The 27,566-nt window shown below is 37.6% G+C and overlaps 1 protein-coding gene across 1 annotated transcript in view; it reads right to left on the reverse strand.

The window, feature by feature from the left end:
* LOC149228665 (HEAT repeat-containing protein) overlaps positions 1–27,566 on the reverse strand; it is a 253,780-nt gene that overhangs the window by 118,518 nt on the left and 107,696 nt on the right. Inside the window, exons 6-14 of the mRNA XM_089378318.1 lie at positions 26,460–26,630; positions 25,788–26,360; positions 25,601–25,675; positions 25,367–25,495; positions 25,193–25,267; positions 24,871–25,080; positions 24,524–24,676; positions 24,167–24,393; positions 23,839–23,956 (exon numbers count right to left, since the gene is read on the reverse strand). Of these exons, the coding sequence (XP_089234444.1) occupies positions 23,839–23,956; positions 24,167–24,393; positions 24,524–24,676; positions 24,871–25,080; positions 25,193–25,267; positions 25,367–25,495; positions 25,601–25,675; positions 25,788–26,360; positions 26,460–26,630 (1,731 nt within the window). The remainder of the gene's footprint in view (positions 1–23,838; positions 23,957–24,166; positions 24,394–24,523; positions 24,677–24,870; positions 25,081–25,192; positions 25,268–25,366; positions 25,496–25,600; positions 25,676–25,787; positions 26,361–26,459; positions 26,631–27,566) is intronic.

Raw genomic sequence — 27,566 nt, forward strand, 5'->3', positions numbered from 1 at the left:
CTACCAATGTCATAAAATGGGTCACTATAAAAGTGACTATCCTGAAAATTTGAAGAATAAGAAAAGAAACGGGGATCAAGCTAATGTTGTTGAAGAAGGATCTCCAAAGAAGAATAAAGTCGAAGAATCTTATATAAGGGACTTACACCACTAAGTCCTTTGCTCTAAGCTTTAGTTGTTTCATTTTTTTTTATTTCTAGTATTTGTAGGTTTAACATTTTTGAATTGTTTTTATAAAGTTATAGGTATCCCTCAAGTTTGGAGGGAGCCCTCGCCAAATTCCAAAGATAAGTATCTTATTCCTTATATTACCTTTTCATTTTCTGGTTTTCCTTACTTATCTAAGTTTGTTTGCATTAAATACTAATCACATTTCTATTCATATTTTCCTTGTTTAGGAAAGGCTTGCTGAATACTCAAGGATTATGGAAAAGGGCCTCACAAGACAAAGCATTGGAATTACAAGGTTTATTAAGAAACAAAAGGTATGCCTTAGATTAAAAGTTTTGCTCTCTTCATGATAAAGGTATATTCATTCTTGATAAGATATTCTATATTATTAACATTATTGTGTCTAGTTCTCTTGAATCATAACGATTCTTGATTGGGTGATTCATCATTAGATGAATCTACCTTCCTTGTATCTTCAATTATTCTTGTGGAACCCTAAAAAGTTCTTTTTTCAAACCTTAACTTAAGGGTATGTCGATGATAATGTGTGAAACCCTAGCCTACTTAGGGTTATTGATGAAGTTTCAAGAAAATGTTTGATGATGTCATGTTTGGGGTTTTGGTATGGTTATGAAAACCCTAACTTGCTAGCGTTGAATGGTGATGTCTGAAATCCCAAACATTTGAAGTATTGATAAATTAGGGTTTGTTGTTGAAACCCCAGATCTTTAAGGTTTGGTAAGGTTTATGAGCAAGACCATTATTTTAGATAATGTCCTAGGAATGAAACCCTAGGCATATGTTTGTCCATCTAATCAAATACATTCGATGTCTGAGTTTGTTTGTGTCATTGGGTTTGACTAACATATGTTGTTATGATATGCTTGTGCATGATGATGGAATCCTAGATATATGTGTTGACCCAATTGTTGATAGTCATAAGTCCCAGGGTTTGGAACTAAGCCTAGTCGAAGTTTGATACTCTAGCATGACAGTGTCTGTGAATTCTAGGGTTTTGTAACTAAACCTTAGTAGAAGTTCAATTCTCTAATATATGATGACAATGTGATAATCTGAGATTTAAGAAAGATTGTTGAAATCTGAAATTGAGTTGTGATTGGTTTTGATTGTTGAAGTAGTGTCTCATGTATGGAATCTAGGTTTTGCATTAAATCCTAATAGAAGTCTAACATATTGTTGGATGCATTGTAGAACTATATTAGTTTGAATTGCATCTATTGTAGAACTATATTCGTTTGCAATCTATTGTAGTACAGTATGTGATGTCTAGAAGAAATATTGAAGCCCTACATATAATGAAGGTTGTTATCTAGATTGAGGTGCTCGAAGTCTTGATGATGAAATCTAGGGTTTATGACAAAACCTTGGCATGTAGTTGAAGTATAAAAGTATGTGTTTTTAGTTGTTTATGAACCTAACTAAGGATAGGTATCTAGCGTCTAAAGTCTAATGCTTCCATTATTATAAAATTCTGATATGGTTAACTTCATGCTTCTATGGATTTGATTGTACTTGCTATCTAAGTTGTGCAGGTACATAATCATCAAGATAATGAAAATGTTTGTAAGTAAAGTTGATAAGCATGACGAAGAAAGTTATATGAATGATCATGCTCATGATGACTCTCATAAGAAGGATGGAAGCCATGAATGATTCTTCGATATTATAGACAGAAGTTGATCTCCTTAAGTTAAGAGGGATCCTGGATAGAAGAAATATTCCAAAGTTGAGAGGGAGGGCATATTATGGTCATACCTTGAAGAAGAAATTGCAGAATGCACTTTGAGGTACTTTTGAAAGAAGGAAAGCAGGATTTGATTGTAGATTATGTTGCTACATGTGAAGTAGAAAGGAGGTTGTATGGTTGAAGAAGCTTCTGACAGATTTGTTTGAGAAGCCTCTGGGTCCTACTGTGATAAACTGTGATAATCAAAGTTGCATCAAAATGTTTTAAGATCCCATGTTTCATGTTAGGGCGAAGCATATCAAAATAAGTTCCACTACATTAGGAACTTGGTGCAGGATGGGATCATGAAGCTACAATATGTCTCGACCGATGATCAGGTAGTTGATATAATAACAAAGTCATTTCCTAATAAGAAATTTGAATATCTTAGAAAAATGCTTGGTTTAGTAGATATTGTTGTTGAGGATGATAAAAGTTTGAAAGAGATTTGTTGAAGCTTTGTGTGTGAGACACATTACCTAAGAAGACATCAGGTCGGCACTATGTGTTGATGTCTAGATCCCGAAGTAGTGAGGGTGGCGTTGGCCATAGAGCTCTGACCTCGAATACGCACCTGGATCCCTAGTTGATGCTTAGCAAGTAAGCCTGATGGTACCAATGTTTTAAAACTCCGACTCCAATTCGGAAACAGTCGAGGGTCGGCTCCAACTCTGACTCTGTATCGACTCGAACAGTTTGATTTCAATGACTCAATCGTTGTAAAAAACACATTAAATATTTATTTTTTATAAAAAAACATAATTTTAAAGATTTTCATTCATGTTTCCAAACGCAAAGCTTTAGAATATAGAGAGAAGACAACATATGATCAAAGTAGGCTCATGAATATATCCATTATATCAAGATGGCACCTAGTGCACTACCCAATACATACATGAATGATGATATAGAGATCAAAACAAAAACACATAACCAAGGAGACTAGAAATGGCCTCTACAACAAAAGTAAACTTTGAAACATCACTAGTCACCAGTACTACTAACTACTGCTAGAGGAGCCAACATGAGTCAGAGAGGGAAACCCATGGCCCCTCCTCATCACCATCTCCAACTGCAACTGTAGAAGTTGTAGCACTAACAGGTTGCGGAGCAACTGCACGCTGAGATAGACGAGATATGCACTTCTGTCGTGGCTGAGCAGAGGAAGCACCTACAACCAGAGGACTTGGGGCTAGGCCTGAGGCTGGTACAAGTGTATCTGCATTCAACTAAACATTTTGTTCAAGTAATACCTCCGTCTGTAAATCAAAATCAGGATCCTCATTAGAATCAAACTTTGCTGAATGACTCTCCACTACCTAATCTGATGTTGGATCAATATCTTCCAACACAATGGGATCTAAATCAAGTCTTTTGTTCTGTAATTGGTTGTGTCTAAGCCGAAGGTTGTATTGGACATAGACTAGATCATTTAACCGTTTTTTATCCAAATAGTTTCTCTTCTTCGTGCGAATCCTCTCAAAGACAGACCAATTGCGCTCACACCCAATAGCACTGCAAGTTTGACTCAAAATACAAATTACAAACTTCTCCAATTAAGGACAATGGCTACCAAAAGCCTCCCACCATTGCGCTGCAAAAAACATAGTAGTGTAATGAGTTAGCTCAACAAATTATATCCAACTTCCAAATTATAAACAACTTAACAGAATAAGAATTTGAAAATTGAAATTTTTGTTTACCTAGCTCATCTGCTTCCCTTGCAATCTTTGCTAGGTTCTTACCAAAGGTACCTGTGGCTTTGCTGAAAAAAGTGACCTGTCGGTGTATCTCCAGTTGATCATTCTCCAATGGGATCATGTGATCAATGCAGTCAATCAATCCATCTCTAACCTCCCCACCCAAAGCTCCTGCCTCCAGAGCTTTATAATGATACCTTGGGTTCAAAAAATACCCAGCTACATGTATAGGGCGATGGAGTAGATTGTTCCATCTTTCATCAATGATTGCCCAAATGGGTCCATACTTAGCCACTCTGTCCTTGTATGTTGTCTTTATTTGCTCCTTTGCTTGATCCACATCCTCGTAAATGAAGCCCGTAGCCAATCTTTCCCCATTCACCAACCGCAACACCTTAACCAGTGGCTCAGCAACCATCACAATCCATGCTGCCTTTTTCCAAAATATTTCTTCATTAACTTTCTTTTTCAAATCTTTGCCATCATGTTTGTGAGTCCACTGGCTTTCATTCCATTCATCACTAGAAAACATCTTTTGCAAGTTTCTGTGTTGGGAAAGCATAGATTGCAATGTCAAAAAATGAGTTGCAAATCTAGTGATGGCACACCTAATAACATCCCTACCCATTGTGTGTCTCGTCATCGGGCTCAAAATCCATGAATGATTGTAAATACATTTTGTTATGCATTTGGCATGATCTATAGTGTTCTTGACCCAATCTAATTTGCCAATATCCTCAAGCATGACGTCTATGCAATGTGCACACATGGGGTCCAAAAGATGGTTTTGTGTTTTTCCTCTAACAGTTTACCAGCAAGAACATAGTTAGAGGCATTATCTGTAATGATTTGAACAACATTAGCCACCCCCACCTCCTCAACAACCTCATCCAAAATCTGAAACAACAATTGTCCATCTCTCACCCTATCAGATGCATCAACTGATTTTAGAAACATGGTTCCATGTGGGCAAAAGATAAGAAAGTTTATGATGGTACAGTTCCTTTGATCAGTCCATCCACCACCATCTAGCTATGTAATCACAAGCGGTCTCCCTCAATCCTTTCTTCCAATGCTCATCTAAAGTGGGTTGCATATGGCTTCTACTAGCTTGAGGACCATGTGCATCTAATGGAGAGGAGGATGTGACAGTGAAATAACTTTTGATATTCATATCACCTTTCTTTTTCATTTTACCCTTTTATTCTTGCTTGGACTCCAAAGAGGGAGGAACATAGCGGAAGGAGTTGGATGCATTAGTACAAGGGATAAATGAAGAACCCTCAAAATTAAAATGGGGGTTGGTAGCCATCATTTGTTGTATACTCCTCTTCCTCCCAATTTCAGCTTCTATTTCTTTTTTCCTAGCTTTTTCTTCCTGAAATTTCTCAAAGCTATTTAACAACTCCTTCCTAATGTCCCCAATTTGCGGTGATTCACATGGAGTAATTTGGCCTCTAATACCAGCCAAGTGTTGTTTCAACCTATGAATGCCCCTAGGACCCTCCTCAATTTTTCTATGGAAAAATTTGCAATGCATTTGATTATCAACCATTTCAACAGATGCCTAAGCAGCATCTTTCACTCTAGGAGCCATTTTTTGACTTGGAAATGAAAGGAAAAAATCTGAAAATGTAAACAAAAACAATAGCATTGCCTCAATGTTCATTTCTTTTACAAAAAAGACTTTTCAATTTCCAGATTTTCACAAAAAAATAAATAAGCAAAAACAGATTTTAGAAGTGAAAAAAAAATACCTCTAGGCACAAACCACCTCCTCAATGTTGCTCCAAAAAACCAACTCCTCAATGTTGCTCCAATGGCTGCCCAAGAAGCTCCTCACTGCTGCTCCAATGCTTGTCCAAGACTCCTCACTGCTGCTCCAAAAACAAACTCCACAACTCTTCACAAACTCCTCACAAATTCTCACACAAATGCAATGAGATATCTATGAGGAAATGAGAGGGGTTGGGTAGCTTTCATAGGGTTGCGAGAGGTAAATGGACCTCAAAATAACCCTAAGGCAAATTAAAATTGGTTGTGAGGTCCAATTTCCGCCCCTAAAAAATTTGTTGTCCGTGCTTTTGTGTCAGTGACCGAGTCGGCCGAGCCAACCAGGTTGTTACCATGTCGGCCGAGTCGATGACCGGCTCGGCCGACTCAGTAACAACTCGCCCATTCGTTCTGTTTCAGTCACCGAGCCAACCCGGCCAGGCATTGGCTCAGTCTGGCTCGGCCGAGTCATAGTTGGCTCGATCATTTTTTAAAACACTAGATGGTATCTAGAGAGGCTGAAAGCTTTAGTGTGTAACGAATAAAATATATAAATAATATAAATATAATATAAAAGATAATAATCATAAATAATAGTTAGTTAAGCTAGTAATTAGGTTGAAGAGGCATGTCTAATAGGACATGACTCTTCATGAAGAGACACTTGCTTGATATATAAGCAAGCCTCTCTTTCTCATTGTAAATCATTCATCTTATTCTTATTCACATATTTAATATATAATATTTGTATCTTCATGGATATCTGTATATTCCAAGTATTTTGGAGTAATTAATTTGTATAAGGAACTTTGTTCGCTTCATGTGGTATCAGAGCCACGTTGGCTGATCACCAGGCCTTTGGCTATCAACCTATCTACAACTTCGTTGCTGTCATAATTGAAGTGTTTCGCTACATATTGGGAGATTCTCCATTTTTTAGGTCTTTGGCCATTATTTAAAAAAAAATTAATAAAAAATAAAGAAGAAGGGTATATTAAAAAAAAGAGGAAAGGAAATATTATATTCCGAAGAAAAAAAAAGTGAAAAAAAATATATATACATATAAAAGGGTTTTACATTATTGATAAAAGTGCATAATAAAGATAAGTGGGAATCTTTTCAAGTATATTTAAAACTTTTTACGTGGAGAACCACGCGGTTTTAAAAACAACCCATGGTAATTGCCCATGGTATTTTAGAAAGTTAAAAGAAAAAGAAAGAAAAACAAAAAACAAAAGGAATGCGTTTTACATTTTACGTGGAGAACATTAACCGAGGTTTTAAAAACAACCCATGGTAATTGCCCATGGTATTTTAGAAACCAATGGTAATTGCCCATAGTTTTAGAAACCAGTGGTAAGTTTTACATTTTACGTGGAGAACATTAACCGAGGTTTTAGAAACAACCCGTGGTAATTGCCCATGGTATTTTAAAAGTAAAAGATATTTTGATAACATTGGAGAAAAAAGGTGTGATCTAAATAATTTTAATCGTTCAAATCTAAAGATTGTGACGGTACCAAGAGTCACGTCTCATCCAAATTTTCTGAGAAAAAGAAATATTATTATAATTATAAAAAGGGATACTATATAAGCCTTATATAGTTACATATAAAAGGAAAAGCGGGTCTCAAAAAAGTATATATAAATTTTATATAATTATAATTTTATAATATATATAAATTAAAATTATATAATATATATAATTTATAATTATATATATTAAAAAAATTATTATTATATAAAAAATTTATTAAAAGAGTGAACAAAAAAGGAAGAAGAAGAAGAGAATATTTGAAACATATATATATATATTAGATTTTTATAAGAGAGAAGTGGAAATATATTTTATAGATTAAAAGAGTATATACAAAAAAAAGAGAAATTATATAAAAAGAGAGTAAAAAAAAAGGAGAGAGAATATATCATATATAAATTAAGAAAAAAAAAAAAAAAAAGTGAAGAAAAAGAAAAAATATGGAATCCATGAGTAAGGAACAAAGACAATCAATCACAAGAGATATAGAACAATTAATTACAATATTTGAGCGACTTGAGAAGAGACAGAGAATGGATGATTCTCTACATCCATCATACAAAATGATGTTATCCAATGTACCGAGAAAGTGCGGCTAAAAGATCAAGAGAATGACAAAATAGCCAAAATTCAACAAAGCAAGGAAGTGTTAGAATGCGAACATAAAAATCTTGTGGATATACATTACAAAGAAATAATGGAAAAGGACGAAGAAATTTCCCGTCTCAAGGACCACGTCGAAAAATTACTGGCACAAGTGAAGAAGACTAAAGTCTCAAAGAAAGAACTCAAGCAGCATTTATCAAAACAAGAAGAGGAAAATTTACGTTTAAAGAACCTTAATAAAAATTTATTAGAACAAATCAGAGATCTAAAAGATGAAAAACTTAAAATTCAAAACACTGAAAATAAGGTTGATGAATCAAAAACCAAAGAACTTTTACGTCTGAGAAACCATAATCAAAGTCTGCTCAATCAAACTAAGAAACTTAAGGAGGATAAGAAAGCATTAAAAGATAAGTTGGAACAAGTCACTCAAGAAGAAGTATCGAAATCTCCAGTCACAACAGTTCAAGTTGAAAATAAGGGAACAAATACCGATCCAGTGAATATGACAACTCAAGAAGACAAGTCACTTGAAAAAACGACACACGTAAATGTGGCAGTTCAGACAATGGACATCCCAAGTAAATGTTCCATAACCAATTCAACATCTTCGCCAGAAGAAAATCTAAAAACTCCATATCGACATCCGAATCACGAAGGTAGACCATGTAGGAATTTACAAGGTAAGTTCCTCAGACAGAACACCAAAGGACACCGCTCACAAACAGATCACAGATCAATACACCAGTATTTTGACGTGGTTAAAACCCTCAAAGAGGGAAACAGTCCACGGCCTGAGCCAATGCGACCACTTCAGACAATTTATTAATAAAAGAATGAAAATTTACATATGCTTCTCTCATAGACGGATTACCCTACAAATGACCCTCCATGCTCTTTAAATAGAGCTCATGGACCAATCGGGTGTTAAGCCACGGATCAAGTGTCGGTAATACCGAGGAGAGAATGAACCGTCGGATCACTACATATCGTGACCGTCGGATTGTAAGTTACAAAATGTACATAGTAAAGAAACACACTTTACCTAACTCTATACTAGACCAAGTTGTACTTAACTATTTCCTATGTGTCGGAATATCCTAACATCCCCCCTTAAGAACAACTTGGGATAGGATTGAAGGATTTACAAATATGACACAATAGGAGAAGGAAGGAGGCACTAGAGCCTATCCCCCCTTAGTGACAACTTCCTGAACTCCAACCATAAATTGAAGTTTAGTGAACTTCGCCTCTGTGAGAGCCTTTGTAAAGATGTCTGCAACTTGATCATCTGTTGAACAATATTGCACTTCAAGAACATGGTCGTGAATGAGCTTTCTGATGAAGTGCATGTGCAGTTCAATGTGTTTGCTACGCTGATGTTGGACTGGATCTTTGCATAGTTGAATGGCACTTTGATTATCACACCAAAGTGTAGTTGGATGCTGCTGCTGAAAGCCAAACTCTGACAGGATCTGACGAAGCCACAAGGCTTCCTTACTAGCTTCTACGGCACCACGATACTCTGCTTCTGCTGAAGAAAGAGAAATGGCACCTTGTTTCTTGCAAGCCCATGTTATAGGTTTTGAACCAAGAGTGAACACATAACCTGCAGTAGACTTCCGATCATCAGGGTCACCAGCCCAATCGGAATCAGTGAAACCAACCAATAGAGGAGCTGCTTCGGCACTGTAATGAATCCCAAACTGAACTGTACCTCGAACATAACGAAGTATTCTTTTAGCTGCTTTCCAATGACTTTCATGAGGTTTTGCATAAACCGAGCAACAAAGCCAACAGCAAAGGAAAGGTCAGGACGACTATGGGTTAGATACAAAATTTTTCCTACAAGTTGACGGTATAAGGTGGCATCAACTTCAGGAGAAGTACAAGTGACTGAAAGTTTGACTCCAGACTGAAAGGGAGAAGGGGCTGGCTTACAGTCTTCCATGTGAAAATGGCGTAGAATATCACAGGCATACTTGGATTGGGAAAGGGAAATACCTTCCTTGGATTGCAAGACTTGAAGACCAAGAAAATAATGTAAGTGTCCTAAGTCTGTCATTTCAAACTTCCTTTTAAGCCTAGACTTCACATGGTTTATAAGGTTGGGATCACTACCAGTCAGGATAAGATCATCAACATAAAGAACAAGAATGATAAGAGACTTGCCCACTTTCTTGGTGTAGACAGTATTGTCAGAATGACACCTAGAAAAGCCATTTTCTAAAAGAAAGTTATCCATTTTGGCATACCAAGCTCGAGGAGCTTGCTTGAGACCATAAAGGGATTTCTTAAGCCGACATACAAGGCTGGAGTCTGTTTGTATAAAGCCAATAGGTTGTTCCATATAGATTTCTTCATGCAAGTCCCCATGCAAGAAGGCGGATTTAACATCCATCTGATGGACTTCCCATTTGAAAGAAACAGCAAGAGAAAGAACAAGGCCGATAGAGTTCATTTTGGCAACAGGGGAGAAGGTTTCAGTGTAGTCAATGCCTTTAACTTGTGAAAAACCCTTAGCAACAAGACGAGCTTTATGTTTATCAACTTTCCCATCTGGTCCATACTTGGTTCTGTAAACCCATTTGCATCTAGCAAGTTTTCGTCCCTTTGGTAGAGGAACAAGATCCCATGTATCATTTGCCAATAATGAATGATATTCTTCACTCATAGCTGCTTCCCAATCTAGATGGCCTGAAGCTTCTGCAAAGGTGTCAGGATCATAATTCACTGAAGCTTGAGCCAGTAAAGAAGAGGCTCTATCGAACTGAGAACGTGTACGTCGCTGATCTGTAGGATCACCGGCAAGATCATCTGCTGCATCCCGAGTAGCACGGACCTATTTTGGAAGCTGAGGAGCTGAAGGAGGATCCTGAGAAGGTGGGGGAGGAGTTTCATCCTCGCTTTCATCATCTGAAGAAGAAATATTTTCAAAAGTAGAAGAGATAGGGAGAGGTGGCACATCCGCCGAACTAGGCTCGCAGGCCGATATATTTTCAGCAAACTTTACATCTCTTCTAATGATAACATTTTTGGACTTAAGTGGAATAAGTCTATATCCTTTGACATCTTCAGAATATCCAACAAAAATACATTTTTCACTCTTAGGTTCTAAAGCTTTATGTTTCTCATCTGGAATATGGGCCCATGCTTCACTTCCAAAAACACGAAAGTGACTTACATCTGGTTTAATTGAGCTCCATGCTTCTTTTGGAGTGATATTCTTTAAAACCTTAGTAGGAATGCGATTTATTATGTAATTTGCATAGTTAATTGCTTCTGCCCAATAATTAAGACTAAGTCTTTTAGATTGAAGCATACAATTAGCCATTTCCTTTAAGGTGCGATTCTTCCTTTCAGCTACACCATTTTGTTGTGGAGTATATGGAACAGTATGTTGCATTTGAATTCCATTCTCAGTGCAAAAGTTGATGAATGTGTTTTTAACATATTCTCCGCCATTATCAGATCTTAGCTTAAGAATTTGATGTCCAGATTGTTTTTCAACAAAGGCCTTAAAGGCCAAGAACATGTTAAATACTTCGCTCTTGAGTTTTAAGAAGTATACCCAAGTGCGTATGGAGAAATCATCAATGAAAGTTAAGAAATACTTGTAGCCAGAGAATGAAGCAACTGGAAGTGGACCACATAAATCACTATGCACAAGCTGTAAGGGGGCTGAGGCGTGCCAAGAGGCATGTTTTTCAAAACTGTCCCGATGATGTTTTCCGAGTACACATCCGGAACAAACACCATCTCTGCAAGATACCATTGGAAGACCTGTCACCATATTTTCTTTACATAGATTCTGAAGAGAGCAATAGTTTAAGTGACCAAATCGCTCATGCCAAAGTTTGCTCACTTCATCATTATGAGCAACAAATACTGAGGGAAGATTTGATGACATAAAGTTGTGAAACTTATACAACCTTGTAGAATCATCAGCAATGCCAGTAGCTAAAATCTGTCTAGGATCTCTTAGGTCCTTAATTACAACATCGTGAGGTGAAAATTCAACGATTTTATGAATGAGTTATCTGATATACAGATAGAAGGTTGCAGGATAAGGTTGGAACACATAATACATCATTAAACTGACCATTGTCTATATGAACAGTTCCAATCCCTACAACACTAAGAGCTCTATCATCACCAACATATATATTTTTGGTGTTACAATCATTTAAAGAAGAAAACATGGCTTTGTTTTTGGCCATGTGATAAGAAGCTCCAGAATCAATGAGCCACTCATGAGAATGAGAAGAAGAAGATACATTTAGTGCATAGCCAGACCGAGATGCTTGACAACCACATGCAGAAAGTGCCATTCCTGAAGATGAAGTTGAAGTTGAAGAGTGCTCCAAATGGATGTTATGCTTCTTCATTGCTGCTTCCAAGGCTTCCATCTTCTTAAAGCATTTGGATTCTAAGTGGCCATCTCAATTACAAAAGTTGCAATGTCTATCAGCCTTCTTCCCTTTGTTTTTATTTGTCTTATCATTTTGTTGAAATGATTTTTCATTTTGAGGCTGAAATTGCTTAGGACCCTTGTTTGGTTTAGGACCATTCTTTTTAGGATACAACTTCTTAGGATTCTTTGGATTTGGTTGTTGCTGGGGGGCTAATTCTTTCTTAGAAGAGTTTCCAAGATGAAGAAGACCAAGGTGTAAGAGTTTTTCTTGTTCTCTTATTAAAGAATCACAAAAGGAATCAAAGGAAGGGGACTTGTAGGTTTGTCCTTGAGAAATGAAGGCTTCTCTTGTAGAATGGAAGGTGGAAACAAACACAGAATACGCTGGTCCCAACTTAGTAAGAATGGAGTAGATAAGGCTACTATCTTCTTTCTTAACCTTAACACCTTCCAAGAGAAGTCTAAGGGTCTTGAACTTGGACAAAAAATCTTCAATGCAAGAAAAATTATTGGGGTCCAATGTAAGCAATTCATTTTCAAGTTGATGGGCTTTAAGTTCATTTTTAATTCCAAAGACTTTAGTAATCTGTTTCATTGCTTCATCAGGAGTATCAAGTTCTGCAATATGGAATCTAAGATCTGGAGAAATAGACATCCCTATCAACCCACGTGCTTGGTCTTGCCTATTTTCCCATTTAGCTGCCTTGTCTTCATCTTTTGGTTTGGTCTCTTGGCCTGTGGCTATTCTGTAAAGACTTTTACTTCTAAGTAAATCCACAATGTAGGACCACCATTGGAAGTAGTTGGTGCTGTCAAGAATAACTTGGCATGGACTTTCCATTTTAAAAAAAAAACTGAAGCTATAGATGCTGAAACTAAGTGTTTCAATGGAAAGATCTCGAAAAATTAGGTTGTTTCAAAAAAAACGGTTCTGAAAACGGCTTCCGGATGAAGAAATTATGGTTTTTTGAAGAAAATTTGATGAAGTCGCCGACGAAGTGCGAAAATGTGTGGAAATGAAAAATCCGCCCCCACAAAATGGAAACTTGAACCCAAAACCTCTACTCTCATAAATTAGCTTTGCACCAAGTGAGCTATACAAAAAGTTTGAGAGAGAGAGGGGGGGGGTTGATGCTTTGGGTTGCGTGCTTGCTTTGAGAAAGCTCTTTTTCCCTACAAAACAAAAAACACAAAACCCAACACGGACATACAAAAAAAAAAAACGAACCTTGCGGTTCGAAGTTAGCTTTAGCCGGAAACTAAATATTTTCAAAAACAAACCTTGCGGCTCGAAGTTAGCTTTAGCCGGAAACTAAATATTTTCCTCAATGTTTCTGATTTTCCGAGATCACAGTAAGGCGCAGCGGAAAAGAGCATACGCATGAGAAAAATCCTTCCTTTCTGTTTCTGATTTGCCCAAATCGCACAGAGTCGCTTTGCAAAGAGCAAACGCAAAAATGAAAGGTATAGATCCGGTAATTAAAAAAAGCTAAATAAACCGAAAACCGAAATAAAGAGAGAGAAAATAACTGTAAACTACAAATAAACATTGTATACCTCCAGATCTTAAAAATGACGCAACTAGGGCTACCGGAAACCTTTTCGCATGAAACAAAAGGGGTTCCTCACTGGAACAGATGCTCCCAACACAACAGAGCAGTCCTCTCGGCCTGAAAGTAGTCAGAAACAGTAGATCTAGGAAACGGTAGTCGAATGCAGTTCTACCGGCTTCAGATTTGGATCACCAACGGACGCGGCCTTCAAATAGCTCTGATACCATGTAGGAATTTACAGGGTAAGTTCCTCAGACAGAACACCAAAGAACACCGCTCACAAACAGATCACAGATCAATACACCAGTATTTTGACGTGGTTAAAACCCTCAAAGAGGGAAACAGTCCACGGCCTGAACCAATGCGGCCACTTCAGGCAATTTATTAATAAAAGAATGAAAATTTACATATGCTTCTCTCATAGACGGATTACCCTACAAATGACCCTCCATGCTCTTTAAATAGAGATCATGGACCAATCGGGTGTTAAGCCACGGATCAAGTGTCAGTAATACCGAGGAGAGAATGAACCGTCGGATCACTACATATCGTGACCGTCGGATTGTAAGTTACAAAATGTACATAGTAAAGAAACACACTTTACCTAACTCTATACTAGACCAAGTTGTACTTAACTATTTCCTATGTGTCGGAATATCCTAACAGACCAATCAACCATGCTACGTATTGGTACCATTCAAACCAGAAACAACAAATTGATGTTTCAAAGAATAATGACGTAAAATCAATCCAGTCTTATGCTAACAAGTCATTACAAACTTCCAGTGATCAGAGTACTATACAAAAGATTAATTTGGGATGGTCTGATCCCTTCTCAGTGCGACAATTTTGTTTGTCACTAAGAAGATCTTATCAACTTGTATCGACGAGGATGACTATTCCGAGACAGAAAGACTTTCGAAGCAGAAAAAGAGATCAAGCCTTTTGTCATCAACAAGCTTTGAGGACAAAGCTTTTTGAGGAAGAAGGCAATGTAACGAATAAAATATATAAATAATATAAATATAATATAAAAGATAATAATCATAAATAATAGTTAGTTAAGCTAGTAATTAGGTTGAAGAGGCATGTCTAATAGGACATGACTCTTCATGAAGAGACACTTGCTTGATATATAAGCAAGCCTCTCGTTCTCATTGTAAATCATTCATCTTATTCTTATTCACACATTTAATATATAATATTTGTATCTTCATGGATATCTGTATATTCCAAGTATTTTGGAGTAATTAATTTGTAGAAGGAACTTTGTTCGCTTCATAGTCCATCTTAGTCCCACCCAGATAGATTGTCGTGGTCAAGAATCTAGTATGTGGCACCGTGAGTGCCTAAACTATTGGAGGACCTTAGATGATTGCCCTCGTCAGGAATCTAGTCCATGGCATTGTAGTGCCTAAACTCTTCATAGTTCATATGTTTTGAGATTATCCTTGTACTTGTTATTATGAATACCTCCCTAGTTAAGAGGGAGTGTTGAAGAATGTAACTAGGTTCGGTCTGCGTAATTGGATTTAAGTCACAATGAAATGTACTTATGAAAAAGGATTTTATTAATGTTATGACTTATTAAAGCATAGGTTTCATGCTTGTGTCATCATGTTTTAGGTCAAAGTCCCCATTGAGGACTTCTAGAATTTATTCTGAGGCATTAGAGTCATTGTCCATTAAAAGACACCCTTCTTGGGCTTTTGAATCATGTAAAAAGAATTAATATTGAGTCAAATAGGCTATTTGTCCCCTCCACACCAAGTCAGCCTCAATCTGGGTAATTCGACCTCACCAGAAGCCTACATATACAAGCAGTTTGAAAGCATTTGAAGCACTCACTCTCTCACACAAGTTCGATATCAAGAAGAAAGAGCTAGAAAAGTGTGAAGTAAGAAAAGAAGGCTAAAAGGAGTGTGAAGTTGGAGAAGTAAGAAAAAGGCAAAATCAAAATTTGGGGCTATCTATCTATCTATCTCATATGGATTCCTCTTGGAGATTGGAGTCTCTCTTGTCAAGTCGAAGTTGTTGTTGCTACTATTGTTGCCAATTGTTGGGTCGAAGTCGCTGCTGAAGGGTTATCATCTGCAAGAAGGAAGAAAGGGTTGACTTGGTGTGGAGGAAGTTTGTGTCTAGGTCAAGAGTCTTGGATTACCTCAAGAAGTTATTAAGGAAGAATTGTTGACTAGGTTTTGCCCTAGTTGTCCGCCTATTTCGGGTGTTTATGATCTTTGTGCTATTGTTTTGATAATTGCTTGATGAACTAAAAGATAAAAGAACATAAAAATAAGAAAGACACAAGTAATTATCTATATAAAGAAAATCTTTCTACCTTTCTGATTTTCTAACATGAAGAAGATGGTGAAGATGGTGGCTCGAGAAGTTATGGCAATGGAACTAATGAAGATGAAGCCCCTGTTGTTGGTGTTGAAGCATGGAACCTGGGAACCAAGGGACCCAATGGGGGTGGCATCTCAACTCGATCATCATCATCCTGGATAGGAGCATCCTCCAATTGCTCTATAATCGCAACACTCCATCCTCCCAAATAGGCTCCTCTGGAGTTTTGTCCCAAACCTTAAGGTCTTTATTAGTCTTTGCATCATCACAGTAATGGGACAACCATTGCAAGTTGTAGTGAACATAAACCAAGCTCTATGCCCGACCTAAACTTAACATGTTCCTTTTAACACTATGGATGAAAGAATAAGAGCTCCAACACCTCTCTGCAGAAGAAGATTTTACCACTTGTCATAGCACCCGCAATGCCAAAGTTTGTAGAAATAGTGGCACCTCCATGCATGTTCCACCACTCAAGAGAAGATAAATTCTCTCGATCTCTAATTGCATGCATGCTCCCAAATGGACTAGTGCTAAACGTATAGTTTCTCAAATGTTTTGTAGCATGGCATACTCCTCTTCATCATGGACTAATGTATCCAATGCTTTCATATAACCAGATAGAACCTTTGGATCTAGCTGTGGTTTTCTTCTGCTCCCACCTAGGTGCTGGTGTTGAATGTCGTGATGGATGATAGTATTTAGGTGTCAAAACATATGCTAAGGCATGCAATGGAATGTTTAGCATATCCCATCGTTTTTCCACCTCTGCACGAATATAATTGTACAAGGTGATATGTCTAGGCTCAACAATGTCTTTAATCTGCCCCAACATGCTATCCATTTGCTCATACACCTCCCCAATTATTGGTCGATCTGAATCTACAAACTTGATCATGTAATAAATTGGTTTGGTGAATTGCAAAACATATTTAATCTGTGACCAAAAGTAATTGTCAAGAATAGTGTCCTTGGCTACAATAGCACTATCTCTATCAGTGTTAATGTCCTCCCATGATTCAGTGGTCACCATATTAGTTAAAGCTTGTCTCCCCTTCACTAGCCACCTAAAGGTGAGGTAATAACTTGCAAGTCTTGTTTTTGCAAGTTTAAGCAACTGCAATATGGAGTAAGTGTCATAAAAGTAGTTTACCCTTGTATGCCTTGTGATAAATTTAATGAGTCACTTCCCTCTCTTGTAAAGCTCATTAGTCCATCCACATTCTCTATGCTTCACAATATCATGCATCAAAAGGTTCAATGTGTGCACCAAGCACCCGAACCAAAAGATGTGTGGATGAGTACACTTAGTAATTTTTCCTGTTGCATTATCAGTGATCACTTGAACCACATTATTAGGACCAACATCTTTGATTGATTGCAATATGAGATCTTCAATGTTTTGGGAAGTTGCACTGATGGAGGAGTCATGACATGCAATAAACATTGCACCACTAGCATAATCACCAAGACCATTTATCAAATGTTGGTTTCTAACATTTGTCCACAATCCACCCAATCATTTGTAAAACGTGTCAAAGCTCTTTGAGCCTTTGCTTGTTCTCTTTCTAAATACACTATTCAAGCTTTCTCATAGTTGGGGCTCTTGTATCCTTTTAGGGCTTTATTGATGGCCTTAACCATATCATGCAAATAGGGAGAAAAAATCACATTGAATGCTACACCGCAAGCACAAAGAAACCGGACTATCTTTCCATCCACATCATCCCTCCCAACAACATTCAGGAAATCCCCTATTGTTCTTCTACTTCCAGAGGTTGCAGAAGTACCATGAGGAGATGAGCTACCAAATCTAGAGGTTGCACTTGATTCAAAATGAGTTTTTTGTTTCTTGTTTTTCTGTTGTGCAGCCTCCTCTATTTGGATGTATTTTCTTCTTTGTTCAGCTGAAACCTTTGGGCAAATTTCTATCCCCACGCACCCTTTTTGTCATCATTGTCCAACACCCCACAAAGATGCCTCCTCACACAGGTATATGAACCACTATATGGTTTTCCTCCATGACAACCATGAGGGCACAAAAACTTGTAGCTTCCACCACCTTTTCCCCCTTCAAGTTTGGTCACATAATTCCACAAGGGTGTCAATGCAGCTTTCCCCTCTAGCATTTCAGTGTCCTCTTCATCCCCTTCCTCTTCAAACCCTTCCTCCTCATCATACATTGGGTCACTCATATGGGGACCACTATCCTCTTGTTCTTCTTCCCTTCTATTCCTACTCCCCCTTGCCATCATGAAAACCAAAAGTGGAATGATATATAGAAGCTCAAAGAACACCATTTTGGAATATGAATATAGATGGACAACCTGCAATGGAATGAGCAAGAAGAAAGAATGGAAAAGAGTAAAAGAGGGAGGAGAAAAAATATAAACAATGATAGAAAAATGGAGTTTGGGGTTTGCACTTACCTCTTTAGCTCTTGTGGATGGACGCCCTTCTTTACTCCTCCAAGCTCCTCCTCCTTCACTACACCTAGCTCCTCCTTCACTCCTCCAAGCTCTCCTCAAACCTCTCTTCTCCAAGCTCTCTTCTCCTCTATTTCTCCTCTCTTCTCCAAGCTCTCCAAAAATACAAGAGTGAGGAAATGGGAGGGGGAAATGAGCTTTATACCCATTTATTATTTCCCTAACTCAACCTAAACTGACTCCCAACTCAAGTTAGAGAAAAAATGAAGTTTTTGGGTCAATCGCCGCGGAACTGCTTGTCGGGCATTACATCCGCTCGAGATCCATAAGGATCCATGCCCGATCCACCGTCAGATCCGCCATTCAGAAATCCGAAACCGCAAATCAGGTCGGCACGGTTTTGAATTTCTAGGAACTGTGTTCGTCAGCCCGATCTGCAATTCCAGATTTTCAAACCGCGAATCTCATGGTGGATCTCCCACGGATCTGTACGGAACATGTATCCTAGTTTAGATCCTTGGCAGGGAGGTGTTTTGTGAAACATTGCCACAAATACAAGCCTTAAGGTCTCAACCCTTTACCACAAAACCATAGTGCCACAGAACCCTTTTGGAAAAACTCCTGATTTTATCCCAACTTTTTCAATAAAATCCAGATTTTTTCCAAAAAAAAATAAAAAGTCATTACAAAAACTACCTCACTCACGATTTTTTGGAAAAACTCCCGATTGTATCCCTACTTTTTCGATAAAATCCTGATTTTTTCGTTTTCCAAAAAGTCGCCAAAAATTCGGCCGATAAAATCGGCTAGCTCAAAAAATCAGACTTTGTCGATTTTATTGCGACTTTTTCCACACTAGTTCATGCATGCGAAGAGGCGCCTCATGGGCAGGCCAACTTGATCCTTGGAGGGTCGACTTGGTCTTTGTGGAGGAAAAAATACAAATTTAAATTTTTCATTTTCCCACTCTTAAAGAGCATACAAATAAATAATTTATTTTTCTTGAAAGCATGAAAAACATGCTTCATAAAAATTTCCTTTTGCATATATAATTCATAATCCAATATTACAATAACAAAAAGAATATTATGAAGACCGACCATAGCTACAAATTCAACATGTACAAGTATCTAGTACAACCAAAATCTTTGCCCAAATTTGCATGAGAAAACAGGTTAAGGGGGCAATAATATAAATTAAAAATAATAATAATAACTTAACCCAAAAAATAAATAATAAATAAATAAAATAAAAAATAATAATAATTAATTAATTAATTAAAAAAAATTAAAAATTAAAATAAAAATTAAAAAATTAAAAAATTAAAAATAAATAAAAAATTAAAAATAAAATAAAATAAAATAAAAAATAAATAAATAATTAAAAAATTAAAAATTGTATTGTCATGGAATCCAATCCTCTTAAATTTGATCACACCCCTAGGTCCATTTGCAATAGATTTTTTCTTCTGAATTTCAAGCAAAATGGTAAGTCTTTTTCTTTTTCTTTTTCTTTTTCTTTCTCTTTTTTTTCTTTTTTTTGTCAAAAACCTCAATATTGGAGAACTCCAACAATCATTGTGTGGCTAAAAGCCTACAATCTATTTGACAATTTATTCACAAATGATAATGAAATTTGACCAAGGGTCAATGGCCAAAGGTTGGGATCGAAGAACATGGCTTTGATACCAAAATGTGATCACCACATATGGTTCACAAACTAATAATCCAAAACATTTGGACAATAAAGATATCCATTGAGGGTAAAACAATGATATATAAATGTATAAGTATGAATGATATGATATGAGAGTACAATTGGGGCCCCATATATATACCTAAGCAGTAGCGGCCATTTATAAAGAGTCATGCCCATTGGGACATGTCCTTTCATAATTATTAATTATACTGTATTAATTATTATTATCACATTTTATTTATTTTATCCATATTTATGTTCATAACAAAAAACTAACTATATTGTGAATAGGATGTAATGTCAATCATGGAAGCTATAACAATACAAGACAATATGATGGTGGGTTGAGAAGAAGCGAGTCATTCTATGTTGCAAAAGTTTCCAGAATGTCAGTACAATGGGTATATGGGTACAAGTATTTGGTACAACTAGAAGCTTTGCCCAAATTTGAAGGAAAAAACAGGTTGAGATTCAGGAGTGAGTTAGAAATAATATAAATTAAAATAATAATAATAATGCCCTAGGTGACCTAATGGGGCTAGACTTGGGGGAAAAGCGGAAAATGTTAAAGATAGGGTTAAAATGATCACCCTTTTTGAGGGATCAGTGCGTAGTTCACTTCGGGATATGGATTCAAGGATAATGATGAGTAAGAACTTGGTTTCTTGATCAAGGAGGCCTGGAAATTCAACTTCGTCCAATGTTGAGAGAAAGAAAAGAAAAGTGACCTTCAAGCACTTATACTTCAAAGCAAATGGTGCAAGATTCTCGAGATAAATAAATCTCTAGGACATTTCATTCTTATAACATTGGCCCATACATTAAATTAGCTAAAACATGCTCAATTCCACATTTCAATAATGCAGCAATTAGCCCTAATTTTAGCAGTAAACAACAACAAGAATAATAGCATTAAAATTTACTTACAATGTTATAGATTATACCAGCATTTCATTTGCTCAATAAAGCTCCAAGAAAAGAGAAATAGCCCAAATCCATACATCAAAATTTATCAATCTCCAAAAAATATCCACCAAGGAAAAATTGTGAAATTCTCTATGATTAGATAGATCCCAAGTCAAGTGATGATCCAAATGAATGTATCTAACATCAATATATAGCCTCCTAAGGAGTTCGAATTAGCCTATGGGCCTACCTTAGCCCCTAATGATAAAATAATGTGCAAATAAAACCCCTATTGGTGACATGCCCACCAAACTAGCTCACAAATGTAAAAATAAGCCTCACAAGGGGCCAAATAATAATATGTGCATGTTGTAGGGCCCTCCAAAGGCTCAATAATATCCTGATGTGCCATATTGAAGAATAAATTCCTCAAAATATGATGGACAAGGGCGTGGCCGCTTGTTCTCCAAGTAGTAAACATGTGGTGCTCCCAGTGGGTACGAGGGCACATAGATGACCCCATGGGTCTCCATATGAATCGGAGATCCTCTGCAAGGATCCAAGTGGTGGAATGAATGTTGTCATGACATCATACAAGCCCTGGGACACCTGTCAAGAGTGTGGGGCTCCTATGGGGGCCTGCTAGCAGAATGTACCAAGCATATCACCATCATCCCAGAAGTGGATCACAAGTAATCTCTGAGCATCCATGAAGATCCGTGGAGTGTTGTCTGCTATGGTGGAGGCCAATGGCTCTCTATGCACACCCTACATGTGCCAATCTAAACCTCTAGGGGTTAGGATCCCATATAGGGAGACTAAACCCAAATGGAAACCACCTGTAATCCTACATAAGATCCAATGTGTCCCCTAGGCTTCCAGTACAACCAGTCATTAAAATAATCAGATAAAAGAGTTTACAAACCATGGATAACAACGAAGGCACTTCATAATGGCATGCCCTTCCATAGTGGGCTTTGGCATGTGCTAGTGTCTCCAGGCTCCAAAGGGGGTTAGCCAAGTACCTTATTAGGTGGTTTCAGCGCTTAAAGGGATAGTATGTCCAAGGTAGATCCCTCTAGTTCGGGTGGCAAGTGACAAAAAGTGAGATGGAATAGAGAATGAGAGGGGCAGCCCTAGGCCATATAGTGGGGCATAGGGGTAGCTAGATAAAGGGAAACCCATACATGGGTATGTAAAAGGAGAGAGCATTCGTGGTACATGAGATGCCCCGACCTTCATTTTTCCACCCTTCTTCACATACCTTTTGCCTTATATGAATTTTCTTTACTTAACTGCTTGAGGCTCAAAGGACAAGAGCATGATGTGTAAGATATAGCAGTGATTACCCCCTTTTAGGTAGGGCGGTTCATTGCCCTCCAGGGTTTGGGGCAATCATGGGTTCCTGAATGATAGAGGAGGCTCATCTAGGGCCTATGGGACCAGGGTGATGGCCAATGATTGGGGTAGAGCTCATGTAATGGCTTTTGCCCACGTGTTAATTATTTTTGTCCTAACCATCTTTTGCATTTTGTGGTACAATTTCCTGTTAAATGTGGCCAATTATGCTTTTTTACTTTTTCTTTTAATTGCTCAACCTTCGGGGCATCATTCCAGGCCTGACCCATGGTGGTGGCAAGGGGATAGGGAGGCTAGCCCTATGTGGACCCAGGATGGGAGAAAAGATGAATGGGAGTATAGTGAGTGGAAAGGGAGTAATATGTGCGGGGAAAGGAGTGGAACCACGCACCCAAAGTCAAGGTTTCCCAAGTAGTAGCACCCTAGAACTTGGTCAATAAAGGAGATCCCACGGGACTCATATCCAAGGGTAACAACCAAAAGAGATCAAGGGGACAAGAGCACAAACTAAGCCCACTCTTTCCGCCAAATCCCCCCATCAATCCATACCCAGAAGTATCCCTGATAAGTAAACTCAATACTCAATTACCAAATGACAAGACACACCTTTAGATTCAGGAGGCCCACTGTCAAACATACGATCAATACAGGTGGGTGAGGGACCACATGACTGGCTCAGGTGGCAGAGAAATGGCACAACGAGCTTGTAGGAGGCATCAAGGGGCTGCTGGCTGCCCGCTGAGGCTCATCATGGAGAAAAATTTCCCCTAGGGATATCACCCACAAGGTGGTGAGTAACAGTAACCACTGCATAATTCTCGTGTACATGAACATGACTGTTTCAAGTTTCAACTAACAACAAACTTTCAAAGTCTTTGGTATTTTGAATTTGATGTTGTTTATGAGCCGATATTGCATATCAATCAATAGGAATAGTGTAAGCTAGTTATCAACATTTGAAACATAAATTAGAGTTGTTCAATATCTTATTACTGGGTAGAAAGATCCATGTTTCTTCACTTAAGTACATTGGCAGTTTATGCCAAGTGTGCACAGATCTAAAGAGCTAAGTGGCATGAGCTCTCTTAACGTATATGACGTTGAGAAATTTGTAAATGGCATGACTGATAGATTCAATTGATTTTTCTATTGTTCGTGATTTCTAGGCATGTGAAACAAAGATCATTTAATGGATTTTCGGCTTGTCCTTATAATTTTGGGCCCCACATGACCAGGAGCTTGCGGAAATTCCCTGCATGTCAAGGAGCTTCTGGAAGCACATTCCCAAAAAGCTCTCAAAAAGCTCCCAAACTCCTGGGAGCAGTGAAATGCTAGGTATGGGTTGCACAATTCCCAGGAGCAGTACTTCTGATACTATGAATCCATTTAATCTGGCCAATTATGCCTTCAAGCCATCACCAACCACTGGAAAATTTACCATAAAATATTGAATGACACACTTCACAGAGAAAGTGAAGATAGTATTCAAGATGCCTGCTGCATACTCTTGGGTTTTCGTTTCGTGACTCTCCAATAAACTATTTAAGCAAGGTGAAAATAAAACAAGAAAGAAAAATTGGAAATAAAGCTTTCCACCAGTACCTTTGTGATACGTGTTCGAAGACTGTCCTCCCTAGAAGGCAACAGACAAGTAAGTTGGATCAGTGCTGGCAAACAGTCAACATGTAGCCAGTCAAAAGTTGGCCATTCTAATTCTTCTCTGAAAGACACCCAATTGAACAAGATCAGAATGAAAGAGGATAATTGGATAAGCAATAGAATGAACTAGTTATGTACACAAGGTTCAAGGAAAAAACCTACATTTTAATATCAGCAAAGCCCAAATTCATGATAGCAGGAAACTGATAGTGTATCTTGAAATTGATTACAGATGGTGTACTTGGAAGTGATCATAGAAAAAAAAACATACCTTGCATATGTTTCCAGCAAGTAATTGGAAAAGAATGAGTCATCTGCATCTGGTGTCTCAGAAAGGTGAGAAGGAAACGGACATGTTTCAATGGATGTCTGACACACAACAGGAAGCAGTTCTGTTAGCATGCGCAACAGAACATCAATGTTCCAACGTTCTTTTTCACCCAGTGCTCGAAGATGAGCTTCTATAGAACCATCAACCCCTGAAAGAGGTGGGCAACGCTGCAAATTTTCAATAAATGAAAAGTCAATGTGTCTGGATAATAAAAGATGAAAACTCAACATGGTAAAAACTCAAGCAGAAAGATACTAGGAAAAAAAAGATAGTCTATCCACTATTTTAATCAAATACCTGGGCACATGCTAAAAGATGAGAAAGCAAGACACGTAGAATATGCTCCAACTTTCCACCCCAACTAATCACAGCTGGTACTAGCTCTCTAAGTGAAGTATCAACTACTATCCCCGACGGATCACAAATGAGTTGAAACATCAAATCTTCAACCTACAAAATCAAAAGCTATAAGAAAACTTAAAAGATACTTCTTTTCACAAACAACTGTGACCATTTTGACAACATCTGCTCCTTAGTTTCCAAACTATAGCTGTTGTAACTTCTAGAGCTTACATTGCAGCCCATCTTGTCAACTCAGTTATCTGCTCCATGTTTGCTCCTGAGCAGTTATTAGTGAGGCTGACCTTGAAATATTTGTCCATATTTGGAAAGAGTGGTAGCAGCAGAGCCAAGTTATGAGCAGCAGCCTCCCGAACAACAGCAGCAGGATCCTCGACCAATTGTTGTACAATAGATAAGATGAGAGAAGTGCGGATCTCAGGTCGAACAAATTCTGCAAGCTCGCCACATGACTGGGCAACAAGCAATCTCCTCTCCTCATATTTGTGGTTGATCTGCGCCTCATCAAGATGACAGCTTAGGTCAGGACTCAGAATGTAATGTTACAGAAGTGTCAAGTACTACATTCTAAAAAGTTGTCATAATCAACACATACATGTAACTTACCTGCTCCCAACACTGAGGAAGTAACTCTGTTTCAGTTCGCATATCTCCAACATTCTTCGACAAGATCACACATGCCTATGATTAGAGAGCAGAAGTAAATTAGATCATTTTATATTTTATGTTACTCAGATACATCAGTAAAACTACAATTTATCATGGGCTACCAATACTCACATCCATTATACTTCTTCTTTGCTGTTCGTCAGGCCGTTTGATTAGGTTGAACAGAGTATGTGTCAAGGAATCGCGGGTACTGTTATCAGGATGCCGTTCAATTGCACACATTATCAAAGGAAGAAGTTCCTGTGCACAAGAAAAATTAAATATGATCAGACATACTACATGTCTACAATAGATAATAATAGTCAAACATCACAACAAATTATTGAACACTGTTTGCAAACCTACCTCTCTGTGGTTTATTAGAACATATGGGACAATCTTAGGCAGAGCATCTGCAAGGACCTGAATTGTGTCCAAACCCTGCAAAACAATCAATATAAAAGCCAGATGAAAGACTATTCTAGTAGCATGATCAAAAGAAATATCCACCGACGCTTCTCAACAACATTTTTATGATGCTGGAAACTCTTACCATGCTTGACACAGATATACTGTTGAGACCTGTTTGAGCAAGTGTGGTATTACTCTGAGAACTCACATGGGCAGCTGGTGTGTCTTTGTCATCCTTATTAATGACGGTAACATCATTCCCAGAGCCAATAAATAAGTCTCCCAAACTTTCTACTGACTGTGCACATTTATTAGTTGTTTCATCAGAGGGATTTCCATACACTGCATTATCTGTATGTGTGCTCACAGGTGTTAAGTCTGTTGAAATGGGGATAATTGCTTTTTCTTTAAGAATTTCCAGCTCTGGACGCCCCATATGCTTATCTTCAGTCACGTGGTCAGCCAAATCTTCTGAAGCTTTGACTGATGAAGTTGAACCCTTTAAATTTACAATTTCCAGCTGCAGTTTCTGGATTTCAGACTCATAGGCATTTAATCTGTCACTGTATGAAGTTGGCAACAATTCACTTTTAGAATTGTCCCATCCCATAGTAGTTCTAGAGCCCTCCAATTGTAGTTTTAATGATGTGATTTCAGATCTGCACTCGTTATGCTCCTTTGTTGCAAGTTCCAACAATTCTTTCAAACTTTGGACCTGGTGCATGTGATTGAGATTCTTATAATTAGAGTCCCATCATAAACATTAAAATAGAGCAATAATGAAAGGGAATAAAACTTGTATCTTGACTATGACCTGCTTATCTTTGTCCTTCATATCTCTTTGAGCTGATTCCAAAGATCTGCCTAGAGCACTTATTTGTGCATCAGCCAGCTCCTTGCTTTTATTCAGAGCTCCCTTTTCCTGTAGAAGTGCATCATTCTCCTTTCTTAGAAACTCTTTTTCTTGTATAATGGCTATCTTCTCCTGCATCAAATATCAAAATAGCAAGTCCAAAGTTTAATAGTTTTTTATAGTTATATCTCCATTGCAAAATTAAGAAGCCTCTCCCTTCAATTGGATGACAAGTATAACTCATGCAGTTCTTAGTATCAATTCATTTATTTCATCAAATTCTATGAAGTTTTGCATGCAATGGCATTTAGATGTATCGTGATAGCACCTTATTCTATATGCCAACAAAATCTCAGCCTGCTCCATAAACAATTACAGATAATTTTCAAACAAGCTTGTAAATCTCCTACTTGTCTGGACATTGTGTATCACCATATTAAACATAAAAATAGACAGACAAAACAATAATAACTAATGTCATTTTAAATTAGTTGTATTGATAGATTGATAAAAATGGTGTTTGAGATGTTTGATGGCATTATTTAATGTTAAACAGGTTAGGTATAAATTTTAATCTAAAAAACATTTGGGATACTTTTGGCAATTTCTACTTGCTGCTCTTCTTCAACTAATTAAAGATGAATGAATCACATTTAAATTTTGAACTTTGATGGATCTAAGCTCCAAATCAGGTAATGGGGTAGGTATTGTTCTCACTTCTCCTGATGATGGAAGTCTTTATTTTTATTTTAGATTGGAGTTGGAAGCAACACACAAAATAGTAGAAAATAAATGTTTATTGCTTGGTTTAAATATGGCTAAAGAATTAGGAATTAAATTGTTCGTGATTATAGGTGATTCTGAACACATTGTTATACAAGCAAAAGGCATCCATTCTTGTAAGAATGAGAAGCTCAAAAGATGCAGGCAGGCAGTTCTTATAGCCATGGATTTATTTGAGGCCTTAGGCCTTGAAGCAGATCCAAGTTTTATGAACACTACAGCAGACCTTGTTGTGGTTGGGGAGATGTACCCTATGCATATGCTTGGTTTGGCCTCACTGATTGA

The sequence above is a fragment of the Pinus tabuliformis genome, chromosome J, assembly GCF_031772625.1.
Source record: "Pinus tabuliformis cultivar Carrire ecotype Pingquan chromosome J, CPIR1, whole genome shotgun sequence".
In the NCBI taxonomy this organism is placed as follows: domain Eukaryota; kingdom Viridiplantae; phylum Streptophyta; class Pinopsida; order Pinales; family Pinaceae; genus Pinus; species Pinus tabuliformis.